This window comes from Ciconia boyciana, chromosome 10 (genome assembly GCF_034638445.1).
Source record: "Ciconia boyciana chromosome 10, ASM3463844v1, whole genome shotgun sequence".
NCBI classification, from domain to species: domain Eukaryota; kingdom Metazoa; phylum Chordata; class Aves; order Ciconiiformes; family Ciconiidae; genus Ciconia; species Ciconia boyciana.
In genome coordinates, this window is record NC_132943.1 from 42,195,852 (window position 1) to 42,222,675 (window position 26,824).

Sequence of the window (26,824 nt, forward strand, 5' to 3'; positions counted from 1 at the left end):
GTGGCAAACTAGGAAAGGCAAGTGTTAAACTCATTATAGACATCCAGTGAAAAACCAGACTTGTTGATCTCGGTTACAACTGGATAGGAGCAAGACAGGGCTCTAATGAGGAGCTTGGACAAGCGGCATCGTTCGATGGATTCTGGGAAAACACTGACGTGGTGTCACTTATAACGCCTGTTTCAGTGTATGCAGGTGAAAAATTGTCCTCAAAAGGAGGTATGCTAGATGACAGAAGTCACTACCCACCAATAATAAAGGCAAGCTGTTGTAAACTACATGCTCAGGGATGTCCCTGTTTTCAATTCACTGCTCCGATCTGCATCATCTTCCTCTTCCCATATGTAGCTGAGCACTTTTTAAATCTCATGCTTCAAATTTGTTACCACCGATTTATACTGAAAAGAACCACACGTGGTTAGTAAGCCGTGACTATTCAACCTGGCTTTTTCCTTTTTTTTTTTTTTTAAGATGATCCAAAATCAGCTCACTTTTCCTGCTGATGCTAAGAGTAATTCTGATTTGGAGGATGCTCAGAATCCTCACAAGCATGTGGCAGGCTTTTCTCCAGTACGCATACATCCAAATTTGATGGTAAAAGAAGGAAAAAGCCCATTCAATGCAGCTATAGGTGCTATAAAGCTAGTTTCCTCTTTGTCTTACTTACAATTTGTCAAACAAAATATGACCTTTTAAACATCACTGAATATTCCCAGATTGCAATTTTCAGCTGCCCGTATTCTTAAAGGGGTTTCATTCTCTCCTTCTCCAAAAACCTCCTCCCCGCTTGACTTGCACCTCAACCAGATTGATCATTGGAAGGTGAAAGCTCTTGGAACAGGTCTTTTGGGAGAAAGGACCTCGCCACCATCTCCTTCATCCCTTTGGACATGAGGTTGCTGATGAAAGGCTTTGCCATGCTAAACCCCGATGAGTTCAGCATGTGCAAGATAGCGCTGGGCTGAGCGGACGAGGGGCAGGGACAGGCAGCAGAGCCAGGGTAAAGAAGGAGAAGCAGGGGCCGAAGGCACCTTGCAAAGAGCTGCGGCAAAAGAGAGGAAAGTTCGCATCTCTTCTCTCCTTTAAAAGTTTTTTGTTTTTAAATTCTGAATATAAAATTGAATCTTGTGATGGGTCTGATAGGCTTCCCAGGGCCACTCAAATTATTACTTCAGTGTTTGGCTCTCAAATACAACATACACCTCTTTAAGCCCTCTCTGTTTTCTCCTACAACGGAAAAGACCTGATATTCCACACTCTCCAGGTATCTTGAAGAGTGACTCGTATTTAGCCTCTCATCTGCTCTTTAAGCAGTAAGACTGGAAGAGCTAAAATCCTTCGGAGGCAGGAATTTAGCTGGGTTTGCCTGAGCAATTTGATCGTCTTCAGTGCCTTCTCCCGGTCAGCACTGGGACTCCAACGCTCTGGGAAAAGGCAACAGCAGTTTCCTTCGGAAACATGAAATGAGGTCTTCTTGGGCAAAAACTCCAGCACCTAAAGAGCACTTTGCCTCATCTATTGGTCTGGGATGGGAACGTTAAAAAAAAAAGGACTTAAAAACTTTAGTCTGAGACTGCCAAAGGGCCCCGAAGGCTGGCGGCACACAGATGCTGCTGGTACTGCTGCTGCTGATTAACATACAACAAGGCAGAAATTCCCTGGTGAAACAAAGTGCTGTGATGAAGTGCTAAAAAGGCAAAGAGCTCTAGAAAGAGGAAGAATGAGACTTCTGAAGTGGAAGATTGATGGCTCTTGAATAGAGCTGAGGGACGGCAACATCTCGTATTCCTTTGCTCCCAAACATCTGGCTTTGTGAAGATGCAAACTACGTAAGCTTTCCTGGTGTTTGTGATGCTAAATGCTCCGGGGGTAAGGACTTGCCCAGGCAAGGCAGGAAGGGAGAGAAGGAAATAAAGCAAAGCCTGGCAGAAAAAGCAGCGGCCTGAGGTTCACCTCATGTGCATATTTACATTTGAAGATACAACGCCTTGGAAATATCTCAAATTTTTCAAAAGGAAAGATGGTGGCCTTAAAATTAGGAAGGCCAAATAGCAAGAAGAGTCAAAAAGGTTTTAAATCATCTCCAAGAACACAAACAATTAAGAGAGGTTCCAGCTGAGATTCCAAAATCCACCCCCCCCCAGCAACAACCACCAAGCACTGAGTGTTGCCAAAAAGGGCAGTCCCACCCTGCCCTCTCTCAGCAACACGTTCTTGGCGCATCCCTTCTGCTGGCACCCTGCACGCGTGGCCAGCTTGACCCACGAAGCAGTCTGGATGAAAAACAACCTGGTGAAAGGGGGGTGGGAAGGGCTGCTTTCTCGCACAATCGTTTTCCTGAGCAAACATCTAGCTTGGCTGCATAAATACTGGGGTACGTGCAAGACTGGGGCGAGAAACACGCACCTTGGGGACAGCGTGGGCTCTGGGTAGAGCTGAAACGGATCACGGATGCATCGAAAGGACATGCGTGGGTGTGGGAAGTTGTCTGCAGGGAAGGGATTGCACGTTCCCGCTCTGGCTGGGTGACCACTGAGCGGGGTCTGGGAAAATGCCACCCACAGCTGTACAGACAGACGGGAGCAGAAATCAGTAACGCTCCCATCGCGGTCTGCTCTCAGACAGCAGTGAGTATTTCAAATGAGCTAAATATACATCTAGGTCACTTGAAGACCCCATCCTTCTCACATACAGCACGGCATCTTATATGCCTTTTACTTGAACTATATCAAAGCTTTGGCGTAAATCTGAATGACTACTAGGTCAATATGAAAGAACACTAATAAATAAGAGTGACTTGGGGCTGTATACGTTAAAATACCAGCCAAACCAACGTTTTCCCCTGTTTATCACCTGCTGGATTACTAGCCAGTGGAATGTAAAGACCTTAATTTATCCACGTTGCTATTATTTCTCTCTGTCTGTGAAAAGTCCCTGTGAAATCTCTCTTCGGGATCTCCCTCCAGCAGGTCACCAAGCTGTTCTGACAGCACCCCAGTCCTGGTGCTCAAAGCCCGGGCCAGCCAGGGCTCACATCCCTGCGCGCTGAACTGCCGGGCACCGGGCAGCTGCCTGTGATCTTGATCCACCTCCTGTGGACAGCATACGAATATCTGACAGTTTTCAAAAGAAGCAATTAAAACCAGTCTGTATGTGAAGCACATTTTGATGGCATGGAAAAGTCTTTTTTATTTTAAGTGGCTGTTAATGTGCTAACCACCTTCCCTTCAAGCCTTCTGAGGATGAGGCAGGGGATAACAGGTTTGTTTGGTGGATGACCGAATCAGCTAAATTGCTAACTATACAGATAGCAAATTAGTCACGCAAAAGCATTTGCACTTCCAAATGAATGTCCATTTTAAAGTTAACTGGGATGTTAGAATGGCTTAGACCAGTAGTCAAAATCTTGAACAGCAAGTCTTAAAAAAAAAAAATTAAACCCAAAGAAAAATAAATGAATATTTTTCCATTTTAAGCACATGTAAAAATCACAAGAGAAGTTCTGACTTTCAAATATCAAAGAAATAAAAATGCACAAGTTCTCAATCTTCCTGCTTCTACAACTAATTGCTTTAGAGCAAGAGTACTTCCTTTTTGTGGCTTTGTTGCAAACCCCTGGAACTAAAGAGCACCAGAATAATGACCTCAGCCGGGGTTAGTGAGGTGAACCGCAGCTCAAAGTATTCGTGAGAACACTTTTCTGAACACTAAGTATATGTTTTAAAAAATAAAAAAAAGGGAAAGAAACACAAAGGGGAGGAAAAAAAAAATCCCAAATCAGTTTTCTAGTATCCAGATATAATGAGCAATGACTTTGGTTTCTTCTGACAAGTAACCCTAAAAAAACCAAACCAAAAAACCATCAATCAAGCTCTACCTCTTTGAAAATGTTACCATGGCACACGTGCCCTCTCCACGCAAGAGAGGAGGAAAATGGAAGTAACTGATGTTGAAGAGCAAACTTCTCCTTTTCTTCAAAGAAAAGTAAAGAAATGCTGACATTTAAAGTGGCATGTGAAACAACAAGGGGAAAAAATTAGGATGCATCTGACACAGCATATATCAAGTACGAATTAACATAAAATAAGTCTGATTAAGCAAACTCCATAATGAAGAAACATTCAAACAACACATGGAACGTAACACCGAAAAAGACAAAGCCCATGGCGGGTGTTCACCTAAGTCTCGGCCAAGAAGAACTCTTGGCCACGAAGGAGAAGAGGTCAATTGTCTGAAGCCAACCAGCCGTACTTACTCTGTGCTTCACAGTCCACGCAGTGGGAATTGCCTCTGATGTTCCGTATGGACTGAAGGGCCATGGCCTCGTTCTGACTCGTCAGGCGGGACTGCGCAGATTTAAAGAAATGCATAAGCAACAAATAAGAACCCAATAAAAAGGGTTAGATGACACAACTGTCAGCTGAATGAATGGCAAAACCCAAAGCTTAGACCAACGTTGAATGAACGCGATCAAGGAACCCAAATCCTTGCTTTGCCTCTCAAAAAATGGTCATCCTTTGGCATCTCCAAGTACTGCAAGTCCACGCCTGCCAAGCAGGGACTCCTCTTTCCTCCCACGTTCCTGACAGCTCAGGATTTCTCCCAGGGCTCTCTCCACCCTGCCCCAGAGCTCCCAGTGTTTTGGGGTCTCCAGGCTGGATTCTAACAAGTGGGGAGACTGTGCAGAGGAAAACCGAGCTTCAAAATGAACCCTGCTATTCACGAGTAAAGTGGTCACAGTGTAGGTTTACTTCTTGAGGTAAATTAGATAAGAATATCATTTTATAAAATCAATTTCTTTTATTGATGTTTATGCTTTTGCTAATGAAGACTAAGGGATGGTTTGCAAAAGCAACTGAAACCTTTTTATCATCAAAAGGTCAGATTTAATCAGATGGCTCCCATTTAAATTCTCTCCATAATGACCTGCCAATGACCTCTACTTGGACCTGCAGAGACTGCCACGATGTACAAGTAGTTCAGCTCTACCCAACTAAACCGTCTTGTGAGCTTTCTGAGAAGAAAAGTGTTAGCTGTACCAAATAATGGATTCTCTGCAATGAATTTAATCGCAGGATGAGGACCAGGTCCTAAGTATGGCCATGTGGAGATATGTCCCCCTGATCTATCAACAGGACACCTACTAAACCTGTCCAACTAACTACACTAGTAGTTCCAGCTAGTTCTTCTGACATGTTTTGAGACCTCAGTAATATTGCAGAGAAAAAAAAACCTCTCTGAGCATTGTAGCAGGTTGAATGTATAACCCAAAAAGCTCCCTGTACATGCATAATCTTATCAACGGATTCTCCCTTTCAAAAGAATATTTAATATACACAAAGGCCAATCTTCTCTGTGGGTACTGCGTAGTAAATCTTACCAGTCACTCTTTATCCTCTTTTGTATTAGTATTTTTATGTAGGTGTTAGTGTACAAAGTTCCTCTTTTGTGCTCCCTTAACATACATAGTCGAATGTGTAAATCCAGGAAAAGCAAAAAACATACAAGCAGTCATTTTTCTCTATCTCAGAAATACATATTGGAAATAAATAAATTTTTAAACAAAACGGGAAGTAAATTATATTATGATGATGATAATTACTGGTGTCTGATCTACTCTGGTAGAGCAGGGCAATGCAAGCAGGCATTCATTTCAAAATATGAGTCTCCTCCTTGCCATATAAAGCCATTAAAGACATCTGTTAGGTGGATAACATTAAAGGATCTATAGGTCTGAATAATTACTCCTCACCTCTCTCCCTCCACTACCACTCAACACCTTGCTCTCTAGCTGTGAAGTGTCTGCAAACACAGAGACTCAAGAAGCAGAAGTTCTCTTGTCCTTCCAAAAATGAGCAATGGCTGAAGAAGTCTCTGATTTTAAACATTTATTTATTTATTTAGACTGGAAAGGAGAACAAATTACTTCTGTCATCATGTGAAAGCATTGCAAGATAGAAGGCCTGTACCTCTTAGACAATGTTCATCTTCCCCAAAAAGCTTTGATGAACTGTTTCTGGATTTGCTTTCTGTGATATTAGTTAAGGCAGAAAACCATAAAAAATTAATTCAGTGTAATTAAAGAAAAGAAAAATTGTCATATGCTTTGTAAAGCAACAGACACAAAAGCAATAGCTTAATTTTGATTTCTGTGATTTGTATTACCTCATCATGGCAGAGTCCTATGGCTGAATGCTACTGCACATTTATGGTTAGGCCAACCAGAACATTTAGTTAAATTTTGCCATGCTTAGTAGATTTAACTAGAGATTTGACTAGTAAATACGCTGGGTTTTGGGTCTGCCTCCACTCTTCTCCAAGACAGGCTTTTCCTCAAGGGCCTTCTGCCGACCTCTAACCTGAAACAATCCTGAATCTGCAGCGGTGACTACACTACACCACTTCTCAGCAGGGAGAGTCCGTGACCTAGCCCCAGGTTTCAGGCAAAATCTTAAGAGCAATACCGAAGGCTAAACAGATAATCCAGGGGCTCCATTAATGCAATTGCTGTAAAAATAAATTGTAAAACAGGCTACAGCACCAGCTGTCTTGAAACATCTGAGATACGCGTGCAGGTCTAACGCTGCTCTCTCGTGTGCGTAATACACGCACATCTCTAGGGGTACAGGTTTAAAATTCAGAGTTCTTGATGTTGCTTTCATCTTAACGATCATCCACCCGTTGCTTATTTTCAGTATTACTCTGTGTACCGTACCTTGTTCTTGCTGCTCTCACATGACTGTAAACTGGCCAAGATCTGACTCTCTATGGCTTGTACCCACGCATCTCTTTCTTCATATGTGGTGGCTTCAAAGTGCCAAGTCTGGCCGGTGAGAGAGACAATGATAAACTCAAAGTTCTCTTCTTGTTCTGAAAAAAACATGCAATAGGAAGAAAAGTTTAAGTTTAAGGATATCAATAGCTAGGCCTAAGCGATCTTGGTTGACGAGCATTTCTGCAATGGAAAAAGCAAATGCAGGTCTGGACGTTTGAGGCTGGAGGCTAGATGTATCCAACTACCCTGCGGTTGCACGATGCATCAGAAAACGACCTGCAGATCCACTGCTTTTTCTCTCCAAACGTTATGTAGTCAAAGCACTGTTTTGGGTAAATATTCAGTTCCTGCGTTTGGTATGAAGTCTATACCTTTCTCGAACACAAAGTGGCTAACAAGCATTATTTAGATTTAAACCTGAGGTGCTAAGAGCTACATAATGTAAGAACCAAAGCGTGTCACAAAATAACTTAAAAGATGAATGGACTATAAAGAGCTGACAATACAGAAAATGTGACAATTTACCCTCTTCCTTCAAGCACTTGTTTACATGTACATATGTATTAAAAGTGGATGTGTACATTTTCTTGTCTACAGCATAAATACATTGGGTTATAACACAGGATTAAAATCAGTTCGACCTATTCAACATTCACGTTCGACACGGGAGATGAGAAAATGATCTGAGGAGCTAGCAGAGAGGGTCAATGAAATATCCTTAGGGCTACTAGAGTATAAGGACAAGTATTCAGGCCAGAGCACCGCAGCGTATGAAAATACCAGCAGCACTGAACTAAATGGACACACACTCCAACTACACATGGGACACAAAAGTCAAAGTAAAAAAAAAAAAAAAAAATCAAGGAAGCTGAAACCGAGTGAGTGGAATTGGGAAGGGCAGGCATGAAGCATGAAAGGAACAGAATAATAGAGCACAAAGTTCTGGTGAACATCAGCCATAATGGGCTTTAGAAAGAGCATTTACATTTGCTGGTCTGCTAATGACTTATTATATATTCAGAGCCATGAAACTCCTGCATTACCTTGTCATCCATAAGCATGCAAAGATAAGTGACAAATCTAGCACTAGATTTAAAGACAGTACTGCTGCTCGCTGGCAGTCATTTTCTCAACCTGTGGGATAACTGGTTTTCTTTGATAAACTCCATGCTAGCAAGGCCAGTGCCCACGCTGCTTTAATGACGTCTCAAAAAATAGTAGAAGGTTACTTTGCACCTTGAGGTGAGAATAAACACGGAGGCGAAGGTTATTTCCAGGTGCATGAGGGCACCTGAAGCAGCAGTTTTGCTACAAAAATAGCGTATGGGATAAGCAGGAAAACAAAGATAAGAGAAATGATGCAACTGTACAGCTATAACTACTTTGCCATTTTAGGAACACTGTGTTAAAAACAAAGAGATAGACTCATTATCCAAAATGCTACGATTAAATCATGGAAAAAGCCACATTTATCAAACAGAGCTTTCAAGAGTTTATGAGGAAGATGTAAGAGGAACTACTCAACAATAAAGGAGATTACGTTCAGCCCTGTGCGCTGTCTCCTGTAGGACAACACAGTTACGGTCGCCTGCTTACGCAGAAGGGGTACGGCATACGGTCAGCGGGGAGGGTACGGGCATACGCAGAGATATGCATATGTTGACGAGAACAGGGAGCGACAGTGAAGGAAGAGAACATGAAAAACTGAATCCCACCTGAGGCAGCCCCCTGTAGAGTCCAGTTTAGGAAATTCATTGTTCTTAGGCTTTTCAGTGGCTTCTAAGCGATAAAACTTTGTACTCCTAAAGTCTTACAAAAGGCGGATTTCCAAACAATGGTCACTAAATGTTCAGAAAATCCTTCTATATAAGTTACTCGGCGCGGGCGGTAGCGAGAGATGCGCATTGCTACGGCAGGGATCCTGCAACGTGCAGTAACACAAAGGCCCTTTTCAGCCTCCCTCCACTTTCTGCCCCTCATGCCCTTCTCCCTCAGCCCTTCCCTTCCCCACTCGCAGCTCTGCTCCAGGCTGCGTCGTATTTTCCCTGCACCTCTCTCCCCTGATCATACACCATACCATTTCTACGTAAGCCAAAGGCTCGGTATAAGCTGAAGGAGCTGCCTACTAGAGAAAACGGTCATCTTGCCGCCCCAAGTTAAAAATTCCCCACACCTCCTTGTCAAGCAGGGAGGATGCAAAGCCCTGTAGGGATGCAAAGACACAGAAGAGCACAAGGAAAGAGGAGACTTCTCCAGCGCACGTGGCAGGGCTGACTTCTCAATGCATAACTCCTCGACAAGTATATGTGGTGTATAACTAATACTCAACAAGTAGACATGGTGTATCTTTAGAGGGCCTCTCTGCACTAATTCTGTATCAGTTCATCCCAGCATTTAAGTACTAGGCGACTTTCCAGCATTACCATTCCAGACCTTAAAATAAATATATACAATCAAGATGCAGCATCACTGAATCCTCCTATCTACTATTTGCCAATAATCCTGATTATATACGTGAAGCCGGTTTATCCGAGAAGGGCTTACGAGAAAGAAACTCTGCGATTCAGCCAGCGTACCATTTAAAAGCGAGGCTGAAATACCGTCCCCGCAGCGGTACCTCTGCAAGCTTTGTTTTCCAGAAACGTATTCCAGAAAATTATTCCTCTGCTTATGGGAGACCTATGGCAGAGGACACAAACCCGGCCATTCAGGCGGCTGGAGTGCAATTCAGGAAGCACCTCCAGCCATTTCCCGTGGTCGCCCTTTGATACGCCAAGTCTCCTTTTCCCAAAGGAGAGGCTCCGTGATTCATCTCCTGACCTCTTCTGCTGTGACCAGCTGACACCGTGACAAAAGCTGTAAAGACCCTGCACAGCCTTTTGTGGCTCAGGATCGCAAAGTCCACGTAACACGCTGGTGAGTCTGTCCCGGTATGGCCCCACCGCGGGTTACAAGGGCTGCGGAGAGTTTCAAGGCTGGGCTGGAAGGACATTTTCAGTTCATCAGTAAGTTAGCCGGAAACTTGGTCATTGGTGATGATACATTAAGAACATACAAGTTTGCACTCTCTTATACCCACCGAAGCTTCAGGTTTATTTCCTAAAAAGCTCAGATGATAAGCAACTGTGCCAGTTGAAGATGTGTTCAATAATACATTTTCTGCTTAAATGCACCTTTTTTTCTTCTTTGTAAGCACAATTGTGAAACAAAGCAGCAACGCCTGCTCCACATCACCCACAGGGCAATGCCTACAAAAGACGAGTAGCGAACGTGGACGTCCTTCATCACTGCATACACGAACAGGAAAATCCAGGCAGCAGAATGAAATTGTTCAGTTTTACTCTTCAGAAAAATTATAGGTTGTGCTATTTAAATCCCTGTGAGCCCAATCACAAAATTTTATTAAACAGTTTTCCATGTTTAACAGTTATTCATAGAAAGGTCCACTATAATAGTATTTTAGCACCATCAACCTGTCGAAATCAACCTGCCCAATTACTCCAAACTACATTAATAACACCGAATATTACACTAATTGTGTCCAGTTTCTATGCAGACGAGGTCCCGCGGGGCTAATTTTGCATCCGCAGGGGCAAGCAACTCAGCCATCAACCTGATTTCACTAGGAATCCCTCCTCATTACACAAGTCCAGGCTGTCAAACTTTTTTTTTTAAAAAAAGGTTAATGGGCCAATCAGTCATCAATTATTTCCTGGAAGGCCAGCAGACAAAGGGTTAAAGTGCAAAGAACCAGCTGCAACTGATTTCCATTTGGAAGTTATTATCAACAGGAGATGTCTAAAATGTTGTTGTTTGTTTTGCCTTTTTTAAGTGGGAAGGGGTGGCTAGGATGGGAAATGAGCTGGAACTATAAGATTATGATGATATAGAACCTAAAGCAGAAGAGATTTTTTTTTTTTTTTTTTAGAGGACCAGTGGAAGTAGGCATGCAATCAGTGAATTTTAGGAAAACCACCACACCATCATAACCTCCACACCACTTCCAAGAAGCTACATGGTACCACCGTTTATGCTGCATATACCGTTTTCGCCATTATCTTTTTATAGTAAAGTTAATGCATTTAACCCAAGTTAACATTTATTTTGCTCTGCCAAAAGACAGACGTTGCTACAGCCCACCCACTTACGGAAAACAAGATATTCAATTTCTTAGAAGCAAAGGACTGTGCAAGGGAAAACAAACAATTAGGCATGGTCTCACTGCATTCCCGTACCAATGCCTGTGTTTATGGTATGTAACAGAGATCAGATTTAGAGAACTACACTGAAAATAACTACAGGATACAATTAGTCTATAACTTGTTCCGGAGAACTCAATTACGTCTACTAAAATGTAGGGAAAACACATGTCCAGAAGCAGTTACGCCTCTTGGTATCCCATAAGAGTGGTTCTAAATGGTGTGCATATATCAATTTGTTCACAATTTCCACTTCCCACACCTTTTATTCTCAATATTAAGAATTGCATAAATAGCCACTGACACCTTGCACCAGCGGTGGGTAACCACAAGCACAGTCTGAAGTCAACAGAAGACAGGGCTCCCTTTCCGCCAGGCACTCTACAGTCAGAAATTACACCCATCCCAAAAGTTTGCTTTTAAACAAAAAAAAAGTCTATTTTTCTATGGGTATAAAACAAAGACTTGCCAGGCTTCAGGCATTTCTCATAGGCATACATGGATATTTTGCCAGAATCAGAAATAAAACTGGATCTTCTGGCTTTCACTAGGTGCCAGATTGTGCATTTGCATCTTTGCCCAACATAGCTGTCATCAGAGGATCCTGGTGCTGCTGCTAATTAATAGTAGCTCACCGTGTACGTCTGGTGGATGCTGCCACTCACACAGGAAACACTTTCCAGAAACAAGAAGTCAAGTGCAGAACCAAAAGCTTCTCAATGGAGTATTTCAAACACCCGTGAAGCATCTTCAAGAGTTGAGGTTACAGCTTGAAACCTAGTCAAGCCTGCCTCAAGTAACACTGAGACCTATTTAAACTCCCTTTTTATCACGCCTTTCTCCCTCTCTCAAAAATCGCTTCCGCTCAAGCACCCTTCCTTAATAACCCTTCATCTTGTCAAAAGGATGAGAATGAAAAGCCGCCGAGGTGCCCTAGCAATCAACATCAGATGTTTACAATATACAATTTGTTTACAACAAAGGCGCGTGTTATTTACGTACTGTATAATGTTAACTATCCTTACCTTTTGCCACTTAGTGTAAATTATCCCTGTAAGTCGGAAGATAAGTATGTTTATTAGCAGCCTCAATTAAGGAAATATTTGTGCCATGTCCCACTGGGCATGACTATGCTAATACTTCTCTCCCCTTTCCAAACCCAGTGTCTAAATCTAATTAGTTTTGAAAATCAACCCTATCAGGACAATATAGCTCTGCTATCGGTTGCCCACAGCTCTTGATAAAGGTTGTGTTCCACTGGAAGAATTTTCCAGCGCTACTGTTTTATACCGCTACCCGTGAGTGACAAACTGGTGATGAAAGGCCGGTTTCTAGCTCAAGGGACTAAGACCCCCCTGCCATACATACTTGTTGTTTTATTTGGGTGCCAAGACAACACGGTTTGAAGAAATCCATGAAGTAATTTTAAAATGCAGTTGATACAGTACGTGAGTCTACACTTGCATTAGGTGTTTCCTAACAAGTTTCAGGCCTGCGGTTTACTTTTTAAATTATACGTGTTTCAAAGCTGAAGAGCTTGCTTAACTGAGAGGCGTTGCGAAGCTGAGTCTATTGGGCAGAGCTTATCTCGGGTGCTCTGAACAGCCTCCCCCTCCATCTGCCACGGTTAGCAAAAGCAAACTTTCTGCATAGGCACAGCACCACGGCCGCAATGGCATCGGGCACCTTTTAAGCAAACGGTAGCTTGGGAGTTAATGAATATGCAGAATAAAAGTTTTCCATGAGAGCCTGGCAATTCAGATGCAGCACTGTTTAACACGGCACACATGTAACCATGAAGAGTGGAAAAATGAGGATTTAATATCTTTATGCATGTTAAACCATAGCATGCAGAGCACAGCCATTTAATTTTGTAAAGATACTCTTTTCCACTGTGCTGCAAAATCTGTTGATACAGGAAAAATAATTCTGTATTTTAACAATACTGCTATGAGTGATGCCAGCTTGTCTTAAAACCAGGGCGGGGTCTGTTTTAGGTATAACACACTGATATTACATACTTTCCCCCTAGAGAATCAAAGGATTGCTTAAAGCCTGGCTGCCCGCAATAAGGAGCAGGTGGGACTTTTTCACTTGTCAGTGGCTCCCTAGAGAAAAACCCCAAATCTGAAAACTAAGAGTCTTAGGCAAACTCTAAAATTAAAGAAAATAAAATTTCTTGCAATCACAAATAACTGACGAAGGAACAGCGGAGGAGATAGCTGTACAGCGTCCTGCTTCTCTCTGCCCTCAGAAGCTGGAGTTCCTCAGCTGGGACCTTACACCCAGCCACCGCTGTGAAGGTCCTGCCCTTCCTCACTCCTCTGCGACCAGGACGGACGCATCAGAAATGCACTGTTTTTGCTATCAAATAGCCCAGAGAGAGGAGGCACATTCAGGGAGGACTCGCAGCTTTGCACGGTGCACAGCGAAAGGTGGCCCTGTGTAAGCACAAGAGACCCACCACGCTGAGGACCACGCGTATACCTGCTTCTGCCAAGCATCTGCAAAACCACTGCAGCACCTGAGCTGCAGATTTCTCAGTCTTGATTGGAGGTTTTGCTACCTGGAAGCATACAGAATACCTAAATAATAGGACCGGCATTACAAATTATCGGAGAGGCTGCTTTCTAGATCAAGCTTTCAAAAACGGGACTGTACACGATGGGAATATTTTTGGTTTGTAAAAAGGCGTAAGTGCAATTGAGCAAGCATGTACTAAAGACTAAAGCAGATTTGTTATTCTGGACTGTCATTTCCTATCACCGTTCTCTTTTTTGAAGGCATAATTATGTAAACATGTGGCTTTTAATACTTACAATGCTCATTAACTCGACATTTGCATGTCTCGCCATTCCAGCTTTCACACAAAGGCTTAAGGTACCAGCTCAAAGATGCAAAGCTATGGAGAACATCGAATGTTCAGTTTTTAGTGGGGATGATACTTCCCAAAAAAAGACACATTTGCCTAATTTCAGAATTTGGTTTTGATATGTCTCAAAACTCTTTGGACCATGGCCATCAGGAACATGTTCCCATGCGCTTATCCAAGGTGCCTTTGATACTTAGTTTGATCACCAAGATAAAAGATTCCTCAAACTAGACAGGCTCTAAAAAATGAAATCTTTATCTGTAAAACACAAGGGAATTCTTTATACTTGTTTCCCTGGTGCAATTTAATAACAGGTAGATATGAAATCACAAGCTTCTCAAGGAGTAAACCTGTAACAACAAACATGCCCGCACACTGATGAGAAGAAGAATCTGGCTGGGAGATAAAAAACAGCAAATAGATACAAAATTACAAATCACTAAAAAGTATCTAGTTAGTTTCCTATTAAATGGAAAAAAAAACAACCCCAAACTTCTTCATGTCCAACAATCATTTTCTCTCATTTCATATTTTGCACTTCGTACTTGAAAAGATAACAAAAGGATCAAAACAGACAGTTTTGCAACTGTTGCTCTGAAAGGTAATAATTTTACATTTACGCTGAGAAATAAAACAAAATTATAATTAAAAAAGCTTCCTTAAGAAGCTGCAGTAAGAAAATCACACTTTTGTTTCCTATGTACACTTTGTTTGGCAGCGAGAGCAAGGCATCCGACAGCAATACAGCAGTAATTGTGCAAAAAAAGGACGGTGATATAAATCACCAAAGGTTAATGATCAGGATGTGAACAGAGGGACTTGTTTACAGAAATAGCATGCAATTTAAAATTTACAAGAGATTTAATGCCACCGCTTGGCAATCACTAAAATCAACAGCCCAGAAAACAGTGACATTAAGAAAAATATTACAGTTATAATCATTCCAAAATAAGTCAATTAGTGTTAGGGCATGCGCTTGCGATTACTTGACCCATTTGGTTCGCACTTAAGTGAAGAAAAAAAAAAATCCCCCTCCCTTACACCGAGATTACTGAGTTGTGACCTATTTTGCATTCCCTATTTCTTACACCATCCCTCTTACATGCTGTCGGAGATGGTGGCGGAGGCTGGAGCTTTTTTTTTTTTCTCTCCTTGCCTGGCTTCCAAGTAATTCTGACCTTTGACATTTGTAATAATAAGAAAAAAAAGAAGGAAGTTTATAATTGTGTTGTTCAAATGAAGGTGGAGGGGGGGGAGAAAAAAAAAATAAAATTCAATGTGCTATTATACAAAAGCCATGACGGCTGTCTTCGGTGGAAAAAAAGCGATGTAAGTCAATTTGTGAACTTTGGCACCAGGTGACCTTTAGAAATACAACAATATACAGAATTTACAAGCAAGAGTAGTACATGCAAATGACCCGGCACTGTCTCGCCTTTGGATTAGAGCTGCAAAGAGCATTATGGAGAAGGCTTGCACAAAACAAATTAAGACTGTTACTTAAATGTCACGGCACACTATTGTATTTGGCTACAGATCATTACACCTGATACTAACACTTTTAAAAACTGTAATAACTTGGGAAATATTACATTGAGTGCCCACATGTAGAAAGGGAAAATATATATATATATATAAAAAAATAAATAAAAGAAGAAAATGGGTTCCTGAAGTAATTTAAACATCACCACTCCACGACTAGAGGGAAAGGTCAAAATTTAAGTAAGCTGAAAGGAACACGAATGGCAAAATAAAACGCACAAACAAAAAGATGAAAAGACCAACTGGAATGACTCTGCAAACACGAGATGAAAGCACGCATGCTTTGGGCAAATTTGATTTCCATGCCCACATTGGGTAAGGGAGAGAGGCAAGGAGGACGATTTTTGGAAAAGCGGGTTAAAAAAGGGGTAAGAGAGGAGGTGTTCATCTAAACGGGTGGGTTTGTTACCTTCAGTGTTGGTGCTGCTGCTGCTGTATATATTTCGCAGGCTACCAACACGGTTTAGTTTCCAAGCTTTGCGTTTGGCTGCGTCCAGAGAGCAGAAGGGGAAGAGAAAAAAAAAAAAGAGAATAAAAATAAAGAAAAAGGGGCGGGGGAGGGGGGGGAGAAAAAGGGGAGAAAAGAAACATCAAAATAGCATGTGAAGTAAAATACAAGCACAAGCCTGTTAACACGTGAAGAGCTACACACAGAAAATGCACACAGGACTACACAGCCTCTCCAATCCACGGACGATACGGAAAGCCTCTTATTGAGAGTGATTTTGTAAGTCTCTACAACATGACACGATCTGACAAGATTAAATGGATCTGCTATTGGAATAGACAAAACCAGACCAGTAGAAGTAAAAAAATGCAGGAAGCATTTGTACAGAGGATACACGACTAGACAAAACAGCTACTGTAAAATGCGATTTAATTAACAACAAAACGCGGCCAGCCAAGAGCTCCTTTTCCTCCAAAAGCCCATATTCGTCACTTGGTGCCTGTAGTTCACCTTTAAAACACCTTTTTACATCATCACCTTTAAAAGTTGAGGTGGTGATGTAAAGGCCTTAAACCCCCATAACAACAACGTGTGTTATTTGTAGAACTGAGCTCAGAGGCATTACTTAATTATTTTGAAGAGAGTCAAGTAGACATTGATGCAAATGATGTTTGTGGTCCTCCCCTCCTCCCCCAGGCAAATCACTGCAAAATCAACGTGTTTATTTGGAAAGTAAAAAAAAAAAAAGTATATTCTTTATATAAGAGGCAACACCCTCGCTTTATTAGAATTGCCCCAAACTTGGAGATTCTCCGAGTTCCCAGCTGCCATTTTACAATTAGCAGAAAATATTGCTCAAAAGCACTCCATTCCCGTGCTCATTAGGAGAGAGCACATTTTCACATTCTTTAAAATCGACATGTTTTGCTTCAAGAGTGAATTCACAGCGTGAGAAGGACATTCAATCAACAATATGTTTAGCCCGAGTTTCATCAGACAGGAACCGTATGAAGCATCCGAGTACACCATGACACTGCGGGCACCCAACAGCGACTGAAATAACAGAGGCGTCCCCTCTTCTTCACCCATGGACATCCCCCCATCTGAGGAGGGAACTGCCGATCTGCTAAAAGTGGTATCTCTATAGGCTTTCCAGCCACCGCATCTCTTGCCTAGTCAAGAAATAATGATGCAGCACTGCTTGGCACGCAACTATTTTGTAAAATCTGTTTTACAGGAGCAGGGAAGAGATGACTGGGGTCAGCGACAAGTGGAAGAGCATCCAGACCTCCTCCTGAGCTGCCTTTCTCAGCAGGTCACCCAGCCCTCCTGCCCACAGACAGTGGAGAGCTTTGAGTTTGGGTGTGAGACTTCTAAAAAGGACAGCAGCAGTTACATGAATTATGATTAATTTCTAAGATGTGTTTGAAAATGGAACAGTCTTCCACTCCCATTCATCTCAGAGTTTCTTATGAAGAAACTCATATGGTAAATCTCAAGTAAGACCACGCTCCCCCTCACCACAGATGCTCCTCACCCTTTAGGGATGACACGAACATCGCACAACACAGCAAGTACTGTGATACTACCATTTTAAATTTTCTTTCTACATTTACGAGAGAACTTCTTTAATGCCCATGAAACTCAGACCAAACAGCTGCTTCCACAGAAAAGGAACGGTGATGTGAAGTCATTCCGATCTTTAACAAAAAGCTTGATGTTCAGCTGAAGAGCTAAGGCTGGAAGAGAAATGCCTAAACACCCTAGACTGTTAAGCTATACGCTGTTTTAATACAGCCATCTGCAGGCTTTAATGCTATATACTCAAAGGGATAACGGAGGACTGGATGTCTGAGTGACATCCTTTAGAATGCATCTTGCTGAAATTAAAATAGGTAACACTATCCGGAAGGCTAAGTTAGACCTACCTAAAAATTAAAGTTCATCAAATCTAAAAACATCTTAATTGTGTGCATCCTTCAATACGAAAAAATCTTCAGTTTTAAGACATGTTAAACAAGTCCCAGCAGGTACCAGCAAGTAGAGAGGCACAATTTCCCCAGCTGAAAACTTGTTTTTCCTGAAAAAAATTTACATATAAATAGGCAAAATCGAGGTTTGGCACCCCTCAGAAAGGGAAGACGTCTCCAGTACACAAAGACCCTTTTCCCAGTCCCTTTTCATTTTTCACACTTTAATGGCACGTTCGAGTACGGCCGTATGAGCAGGAAGTGAACTCGCAGCCTGGTTTTCTATTAACCTATTGATGAAATAATCCATTTTAATGTGTTAAGTGTCATGCCTTTTTCTTCTCTTTAAACAAATGGACTTTTTTTGCAGTGATCCTGAGGTCCTGAGACATCCGAGTGTGTCCTTTAGCATTGATTAGGCTCCAGCCTGCTTCCTCACGGTGCTCCGCTGTCTTTCAGGATTCACGAATATTATCATCAGCAGGGTTTGGACACTGCCAAGCGCAGCCTCCGCAGGGTGACTGATGGGCGTGCGAACACCAGGGCCCAGCTTAGCCAACCTACCCTGTCTGCCTTCAAAATTACACACTGCCTACACGTTTTTGTGACCTACCAACACGGCCTTAATGGGCACTGGCGGTCATTATTTGCCTGGTTTGTCTTTGACTTATTTCCCAGGATATTCGGTCCGTCCGGTCTGGCTTCACTTGCTGGTTCAAAAGTTAATTCAACAAAAGCTCTTGTTGCCAACTCTGGATATCTCTCTATATAGTATATATACACTTACACAAATAAACCCAACCGGTTTCCAATAAAAAGCTGTAAGAAATACTTACTTCATTATTTAACGGCAACAAAGCTCCCTAATTAGAAAGATCTTTAAGGTAGATCGAAGTATTTTCTGGAAGCCTATTTTCTTCAAAAAAGACACTAAGAAGCGTCTCTAACTAGAGATACTAGAAAAATCCAGACAAACACCTTTCTGAAATGTCAGATACCTGGAACGAAGCTAACTGTTTCCCAGAAGACATCGGGTATTTAATTTAGCTTGTACCAAAATGGCAGCTAGTATTCTGCCTAGTGTGTTGTGCTACCACAATCTGAATGACTAATGTATTTTAATAATGTTTCAAGAAAATCTTTTATTAACTTTGACACTTGCCCCGATCTCTGGTTTCACTGCCGACAGAAAAACAACACCTCGCAGCAATCAAAGCAGTCCCCCCATCCCGACCAGTGCGTAGACACGGAGTAACAGCACAGTTTCTGCTCTTATCCAAGCTCATTAACTCCAGAAATTTAGATTGCCGAGATTAAACTCTTATCTTCGCTGGGCAAATTAATTTGTGCGTCCTAACACTCAACCTGGACTAGCACAAGAAGTCATTATCTGTCACCCAACGGCACAGAGCTCGGCTTTTAACAACCCTGCAAAACAACACCGGGATCGTTGCAATCTTTGACTCGGCACAAGCCATCGTCCGGCCATTCCTCCCAGTAGTGACCATGGGAAGAACACAAAGCACCAAACGATGAAAGCTTTGACTCTCGGAGCTCGAGATGCGTTTTTTTAAGATGAAGGGTTAAAACGATTTCTTGAGTTCTTGCAAGGAAGCTGCTTTCAATTGTATCGTCTGTGATGGGATGCATCACTCCTGCAGCACATACGCACTGGGGTATCTTGTTCAGATACACCAGTTAAGGACCTGGAATCGACCAGATTGATTTGTGAGGAGGAAAGAATAATGTGCTTCTATGTAACTGTGTCAAGTGTTACAACGGGCCACGTGTATATTCATTTTTTTATAGCAGGAGCTACTCCTTAGGTAGGACAGAGGTCAGCAATTGCTCAATCATACCAGAAAAATATTTAGCAGCTAGCTGAAAATCTCCATATGCTGTGAAAGAACCACACACTATATAAACAGATGTGTCAGCTCAGCCCTAGAAAGTCACACACCGACCCAGGGAGTGAATTTTCCCCTCTCAGTAACGTAGAAATTGGAAAAGCATTCCCTTCTTCCACCAAAACATCACCTGCAGTGCCTGGCAATGCTGCTACGCATTCGGAAACAAGTAATTCCTGGCTTTGCATATGCCTGACAAACAAGCAATTGCTTGCTTGTTTAATCAAACTGCCTGGATTTTTTTTTTTTAATGTCATCCTAAATTTCATCATAATTTTTATGGCAAATGAACGGTGAGCAATTGCAAACTTTTGCTGTGGTAAAACTCTGCAGTTCCTGCATCCAGGAGAGAGGACTGGATGAGCCTGTTCCCTTCCCGAGGGGATTACGCTGGGCGTATAACCACAGCCTCTCCAGAAGCCCTCCCGTTTCCCTCCTCCACTCCTCCTACTTTACTTATCCAAGATGGTCTTGCAACTTTTTGATTTTTAATACCCGCTTTGTGTTTCAGGGATATTTGAAATGTGGTAGCTCAGACTTTCAGAAAGTACCTTGCCACCTCTCCACCTAAACGCCAACGCATCCTTTTGCATCACTTCTATCAGCGAGCGCAGCCTCTCACGTTGCACGCTCCTTGCGTACAGCTGGGAAGGGGACGCAGCCCTGCAAAGCAGCAGGCTGAAACACATACTTGGCGCTTCACGGGGGCTGATAGCTATTTTAGCTGTTTTAGCTCTTTTTCGATGGACGTGCTCTCTATAAAACAGGGCTATCGTACCACTGATCTGTTGTTTCAGAGGGGGTTGCGTTACCCATGAGGGCCGTCAAGTTTTCTTCAGTATTTCTTGCACATAACGTTCTATGAAAGCCAGTTCAAATTCTCTGCACGTAACCCTCGATCTAGCCTCAAACCCATCGTGCTGATTCACCGAGTCCTGCGGAACAAAGCCCTGCCGTTTCAGGGAAGCAGCAAGGCACGCTCCTCACCCACATCCCTCCGCAAATGTAACTCGACCTGAAGAGTCTTGAAACGGGACGGGTTGTGTTTCCAGGAGCCATAAATCCCTTTTTCCGCCCCCCACTCTGCTGCATCTGCCAATAGTGCCCTGCCACAGAAGGCTGCGGAGATGCACCCGCCTCGTGCAATACGGGCTCCAGAAAACGGCCCGTAGAGAGGGTGATTTCTAAGAGCATCGGGCAAAAGTGAATAATTACAGACAAACTGCAGGCAAAGGAGCGTTGCAGCTCACCAAGCAATGTCCTGGGCATCTAGCTACCTAAAAAATTGCTAATGGTGCACACCTTCAGGAGCTGATCTTGAGTCAATAAACTGATCGTCTGTGACCTCTTCTGGAGTTAAGGTAAACAACTTAAGCTCCCACTCTTTTTTTTCTTCCGAACAAACTTTTCCTGCTTGTTTATTTTTAAAATATATTACTCCCGCCAACCTGTCCTTCTGTTTCACCAACCACCTGAGAACCATTCGGCTTCCAGATCTACATCCTGGACCTTTAAAAACCCATACGAATCTGGAAGGGTCAGAAGCGTTTACTACTGTGGCTTTCCAATGAAGAGCCTTCACAAACTGCTTAAATCAAACATGACTTAGGACACTTGTGGTTTGATGTGAAGAAATGCTACTGACTGGCCGTTGCAAACAGAGAGGATCTGCGGCTGTCGAGCACATAGAGCATGGGAGTCGTGAAGGTCCTTGCCATGACTCTGTAGGTACTGCCTGGACTCACTGAGCTTGAGCAGAAGCAATTCCACTACGTTATTTCAGTTTTCTAGGTCCTTATCTGCAATTTTTCAGTTTGTAAGGCAGAGACTGTAATGCACACGCTCTGAAGTGGGAGCTGTACAGGTTATTTAATGGCCGTACAAGTCTTTGAACATCCAAACACCATTGAAAGACAGCACTAAAAACTCAATCCAAATAGAAGATACTTAAACCTAGTGGGAGATGATTACATGTTAGGTCTCTGTCCATTACAGCAAGCCCCGATGATAAAACGGTGGCCGCAGCTTGCCGTTTCAGCTGAAGCTCTGGGAGGACATCCAGCTGCATCTGCGGACACAGGCAAGCTCCGTTTGCTGGTGCTTTTGAGTACTCCACTTTGTGAGCTGAACTATACTCATTTAACATACGTGCTGGATGTAAAATAAGCTTGCTTATATGTTTTAAACGTGTACATCTTAAAGTGAGAGTAGGTATGTCGGCATACGAAGAAGAAAACTAGGCTTTGGTATAGCCTTTTGTTAAGATGTGGAGTAACTGGGAATCGATTAAACTCAATGATTCCCAATTACCACATATCTTTGTACCTGTTCAGGCAATACCTTTACATCTGTGACCAACCCCTTGCAGACAAAGTTTCCGTGTTTGCTTTCTTTAATAGGGATGCTATTTATTCCGTGTTAATGAACCTACTTTTCCTGTCTAGTTTAGTTAGGTATTCTAGTAAATATGTTTTCCACCACTACGCTCACATACCATTATTTCTAAAAGCAGTAGATGCTTTTAGAAATACTTACCCATGTGTGTGTCTGAGGAGACATCTCTTTGATACCTACAAAGTTTTCTAAGGATGCTTAAGACACTGTACTCACCAAAACACCAGATTAACCCCCTTCAACTTGCTCAAATTCAGTTCTTTATACACTTTGATAAGCAGAAATATGCTTTTACTCTTAGGAGAGTCTTAATATCTACAGTCTCACCCTAAAAATCTTCCTCCACTGCTGTACTGAGAAACTACAGACGTGTTAATGTCACCTCTGGTCTCCATGTGACAGAGCTCTTTGTTGATTAGATAAATAGTCCTCAGATAGCTGATTAAAAAATGATGTAGCCGTTAGGTTGTGTGTCCAAGCCTTGTCAGCCATGTTGGATGTTAAAGTGTGCATGAATTACATCCCTGGAGTGTGCTGAACAGTGCTGATTAAATGAGGCACGCCACAGCCCTCAGCATCAATTATCAGAAATAATAGGATCTTTTCACCTACGCTGGAGGAAGGGGGCTGGGGATGGAGTCGGCGTGCCACTCGTTTCGCAGAACATCTCATCATCATCTGCACAAAATAAATAACACTGTCCATTCACCTAAGGACGTTTGTTTATTTATTCTTATTGTGCAACAATTAAAGACCAAGAAGATGTATGAGGAAAAACCTTCTCCCATAGCGTAGGCCAGGGGAACATTTTTCATATAATACCTGCGCAACATCTATCTAGAAAAATAGGGGTATCTAAGATCTGGATGAGAGGCAAACTTGAGCATCAGGGCGGTATTTAAGGATAAACTCCGGGACCACGTAGTTGCCACTCCACTGGGGAAAGGATTCTGCCCTTCAGCCCTCCTCCTGCTCTTTTTCAACTCACTCTGCATCACGCATGGTTTCATCAGGGGCTGCAAAATGGCAGACTGGGGACTTTTCTTTCTTGTTGGTCAGCAGAACAGCGATTTGCTCAACAAGACCACGCTCTTCCATAAGAGGCTTGAAATGGTTTCATTAAGCTGCAACCCAGGACATCCTGACACCACGTAAACTCGTTTCTGTGACTGTGAAGGGGCTTGACATGGTCTGTTTTACCCTATGTGGAAGCAGCAATGACAAAAATTCTCAAAAAGGGTTAAAAAAAACCAACAAAAAGACCAGGCATATATACTATATGACATTTAGAAAGTAAAATAATCTGGATACACTGTGTTTCTAGATCTGACCAACACTAAAATTTAAAATAACAACAACCACCACCACCCACAAAGTGCAAGGATCTCATAAATATGTACACCACTTTTCTAGAATTCCGAACAAATGCTACAGCATATCTATTAAACCAGATTTCCAAAGTAAAACACCTTTGAACACTTGAACGTGACTCTAAAGTTTCCAAACATTGCTGTTTAGTGCATTGTTAGTGCTGTTAACAGGACGTACATCCCAACAGACCAAAAAAATGGAGCCGAAATACAAGATTTCACTGCTGCCAGTTACTCCATAAACATTTGATAGCAATAGCCCTTAATACATCCTTTTTGGATACCTGAATACTCAGAAAAACAAGCTGCTGGGCATCAAAGGAAATTACTAAAAGTGCTGAGTTACAAAAGTTGCTAGCCCAAACACAAACAAAACTTTATGTCTGATAGAAAAAAAAAACCTACCCCCCGCAACTGAAATCCTTTCCAGTGCTCTATTTGAAACCCACAAAATACTCTAAAAGTAATACTTCAAATCACATTAATAGTTAATTATGTTTGGCTTAGATTCAGCTTTGAACGTTTCAACTGAAGGAAAAAAAATGAAAATACATTCATACTTCTGCTCATGACAGGGAAAAAAGTTACTTTAATTAAACATTTCTAAAAAATGTTTTTAATTCTTTTTTTTCCTCTATAAGATTTCTCCATTGAAACTTTTGCAGAAGGTAAAGGACCAACTGAACTATTTCAGTGCATTTCCAATACTCTATAAACATACAAGATTCAAATCGACAAAAGTGAATGTTAATTGGAAACATTTTTCTCAGTTTTTCATTATCTGAAGCAGAAAATTATGGGTCTTTTATACACACACAAAAATCCTTTTCAACCACCTAGAAAAATTGTCTTTTAATAAAAGCTTTAAATTATACTATCATATTTCAAAGGCAACGAACAGTTAAAGCAGCTAATCAAAGGTATAATTATTTAATGACTACTACTCATGCTATCTAACAGGGCCGTAATTGCTTGGCTGTGATCACTAGACCACCAGCTTCAATACTGGAAAACAAGTACTTTGCTTGTAGCATTTGATCGACCAATTCCTAAGGTTAGTTGCTCCAATTGGGTTGGCTTCACAAGGCTAGCTGAGTTATTATGGAATGAGAGAATCAGTTTGTCACCCTGCCTCCGCTTTTTTGTACACATTTCTACTAAAACCCCCCCCCAAACCCACCAACCAAACAAAAACAACCTGCAGAGGAAAACAAAATATTTCCCTGACAAAATGTGATTTGTCAAAATCATCATTGATTTTTTCCACTTTTAATGCCACCTCACAGTTTTCTGTAAACCCCAGCTGACCTCGCTCTAGTAATTCAAATGTAAAAAAACCCCCAAATGTGCCTGTTGAAAATTATATTTTTTCTTAATTGCATTTTAATATTTATTGTCCATATTAATCTACTCCAGATAGGCGGAGCAGCGTGTAAGCAGACCTTCTGACTCTGTGCCGTTGTTTATATCATGTCTTTTACAACTGGAAATATGAGAAAAATAACCTAGCAGCATCATGTATTAATTACCAGAGCTATCCACAAGCTAAGCAAGTGCACAGTGCATGCTGGCTTATTTTTGCTTTAGTAACAAAGCACTTACGGAAAAGCTGCTTGTGTCGTTACATCTTAGCATCAAATGCTAAATACGAACTACTGCTATTATACTTCTTTTGTGGTACTAATTTTTTTTTTTTTTACAACACAATTAGATTTGATACAAGATATTGGGCCCTCTGGAATTTCAAAGATATTTGAATTCCTATCCAATTATCTAGTCAACATCTTGATTTCAAGATCAGTCTCATGCTTGTAATTAGTATCATCGGAGCTCGAGTGACACCACCACCCGGGATGCCACTCTCAAAACCAGGCACGGCAAGGAAGCCACCCTTCTCACCTCTGCACCTTGCAGCCAGATACGACTCCAGGATGAAAGGGGACACCCACTGCGACTTGTTCACACCGCTACACCTGGCCGGAATTCCATTTGTGACAACAAACCCCGTTTGATGCGACATCAAAACCGCTTGGGTTTTGAGATACTTATTGGCAAGGCTACCATTATATAATGTAAAATGCACCCTCACTAAAAACAACTCCCTGTATTTCAAAGGAGAGCAGGAAAAAGCAACGATGGGATGGCTGAAGAGGGAACGGAGTGTGGGGGAAGCATCTGGGACACAAAGGAGAGGAAGATGAGAGCAGCGAGAATGGGACATATGGGGGACGTGTGTTATTCGCCATCAGCCTACCTTCTTTCTGCTATTGAGACACAGCATTGACACAGTGAAAAGAGGCAACGCTTCCTTGCTTACCCCACGGAGAACCACTACTTTTATGGCATGATGGATTTATTCTTGTTTCGGACCATCAGTTTCATCTATGGATAGGGAGACGACAATCTTGCCCGTTATAGGCTGATAAACAAGGAGCATTTAAATCCATTAACCAAAGACACATTGTTCTGTACCCTTCTGCCTCTGAACAAAAAGCAGCCACATTTTGTTGATAGTGCGAGCAATTACTGTCAAGAAAACAGTTACAAAACAACAGAAAGAGCTGCTTCTGCTCAAAGGAGTTACATTCTCACAGCTCACTTTTGAAAGATATACTCAGTGCAGGCATCTTGAAATCTGCCAAGTATTTTGGCCATTGCTTTTTCATGAAGTTTCTTTTCCAATGTATATTAGGTGTCAGAGTGGAAATACTGCAAACTAAAAATAAAATATACTACAATAAAGTAGTATCGCCAGGCTGAATTAAAGCCAAAAGGAGCACGTTTATTTTCTCATGTGGTAGAAAACCCATAACTTGTTTGAAGACAAAAAACATTCATGTACGAAGTAGGATGGGAAGGTGCTCTCTGCACGATCGATGTGCTTCACAGCAACTTTTGTCAAGGTATCTCACAAGCCAAACCAAAGCTGAGCCGGTACGCAGGCAGCAGGGAATGTCAATATTTATGTAAATCTCACAGTTCCCATTTCCTTAACAGTTTTTGTAGATATAGATGATGAAGAGTTAGATTTTTCCAAAGACCTGGGCATATTGCTCATCTTGGATTTATTTTGTTCCACATTTAACAAAACGACCCTAAAATAAAGGAGACTTCCTGCTACCCTCATTGTTATCAAAGGAGGCATATATATTGTCTATAGAAGTCTTTTAAGATAGCATAACGCTAGATTAGGCATTAGAGTCACTCTGTTAGTTCCACCTTTTACTTACCGTGACATTTAAAACAATTACGAAATTGAATGGAAATCAGAGTTTCATTCCTACCATCTCCCATTTTTCTGATGTTTAACCCATACCATCCACACTACTGTAAAAGGTAAGCTCACA

General features: G+C 41.9%; 1 protein-coding gene across 5 annotated transcripts in view; it reads right to left on the reverse strand.

Moving 5' to 3' along the window:
- Positions 1-26,824, reverse strand: part of AGAP1 (ArfGAP with GTPase domain, ankyrin repeat and PH domain 1) — a 385,812-nt gene that overhangs the window by 39,723 nt on the left and 319,265 nt on the right. For all 5 annotated transcript variants that reach the window (XM_072874082.1, XM_072874081.1, XM_072874078.1 and 2 more), the window contains 2 exons: positions 6,716-6,870; positions 4,256-4,346 (listed from right to left, as the gene is read on the reverse strand). In XM_072874082.1, the coding sequence (XP_072730183.1) occupies positions 4,256-4,346; positions 6,716-6,870 (246 nt within the window). The remainder of the gene's footprint in view (positions 1-4,255; positions 4,347-6,715; positions 6,871-26,824) is intronic.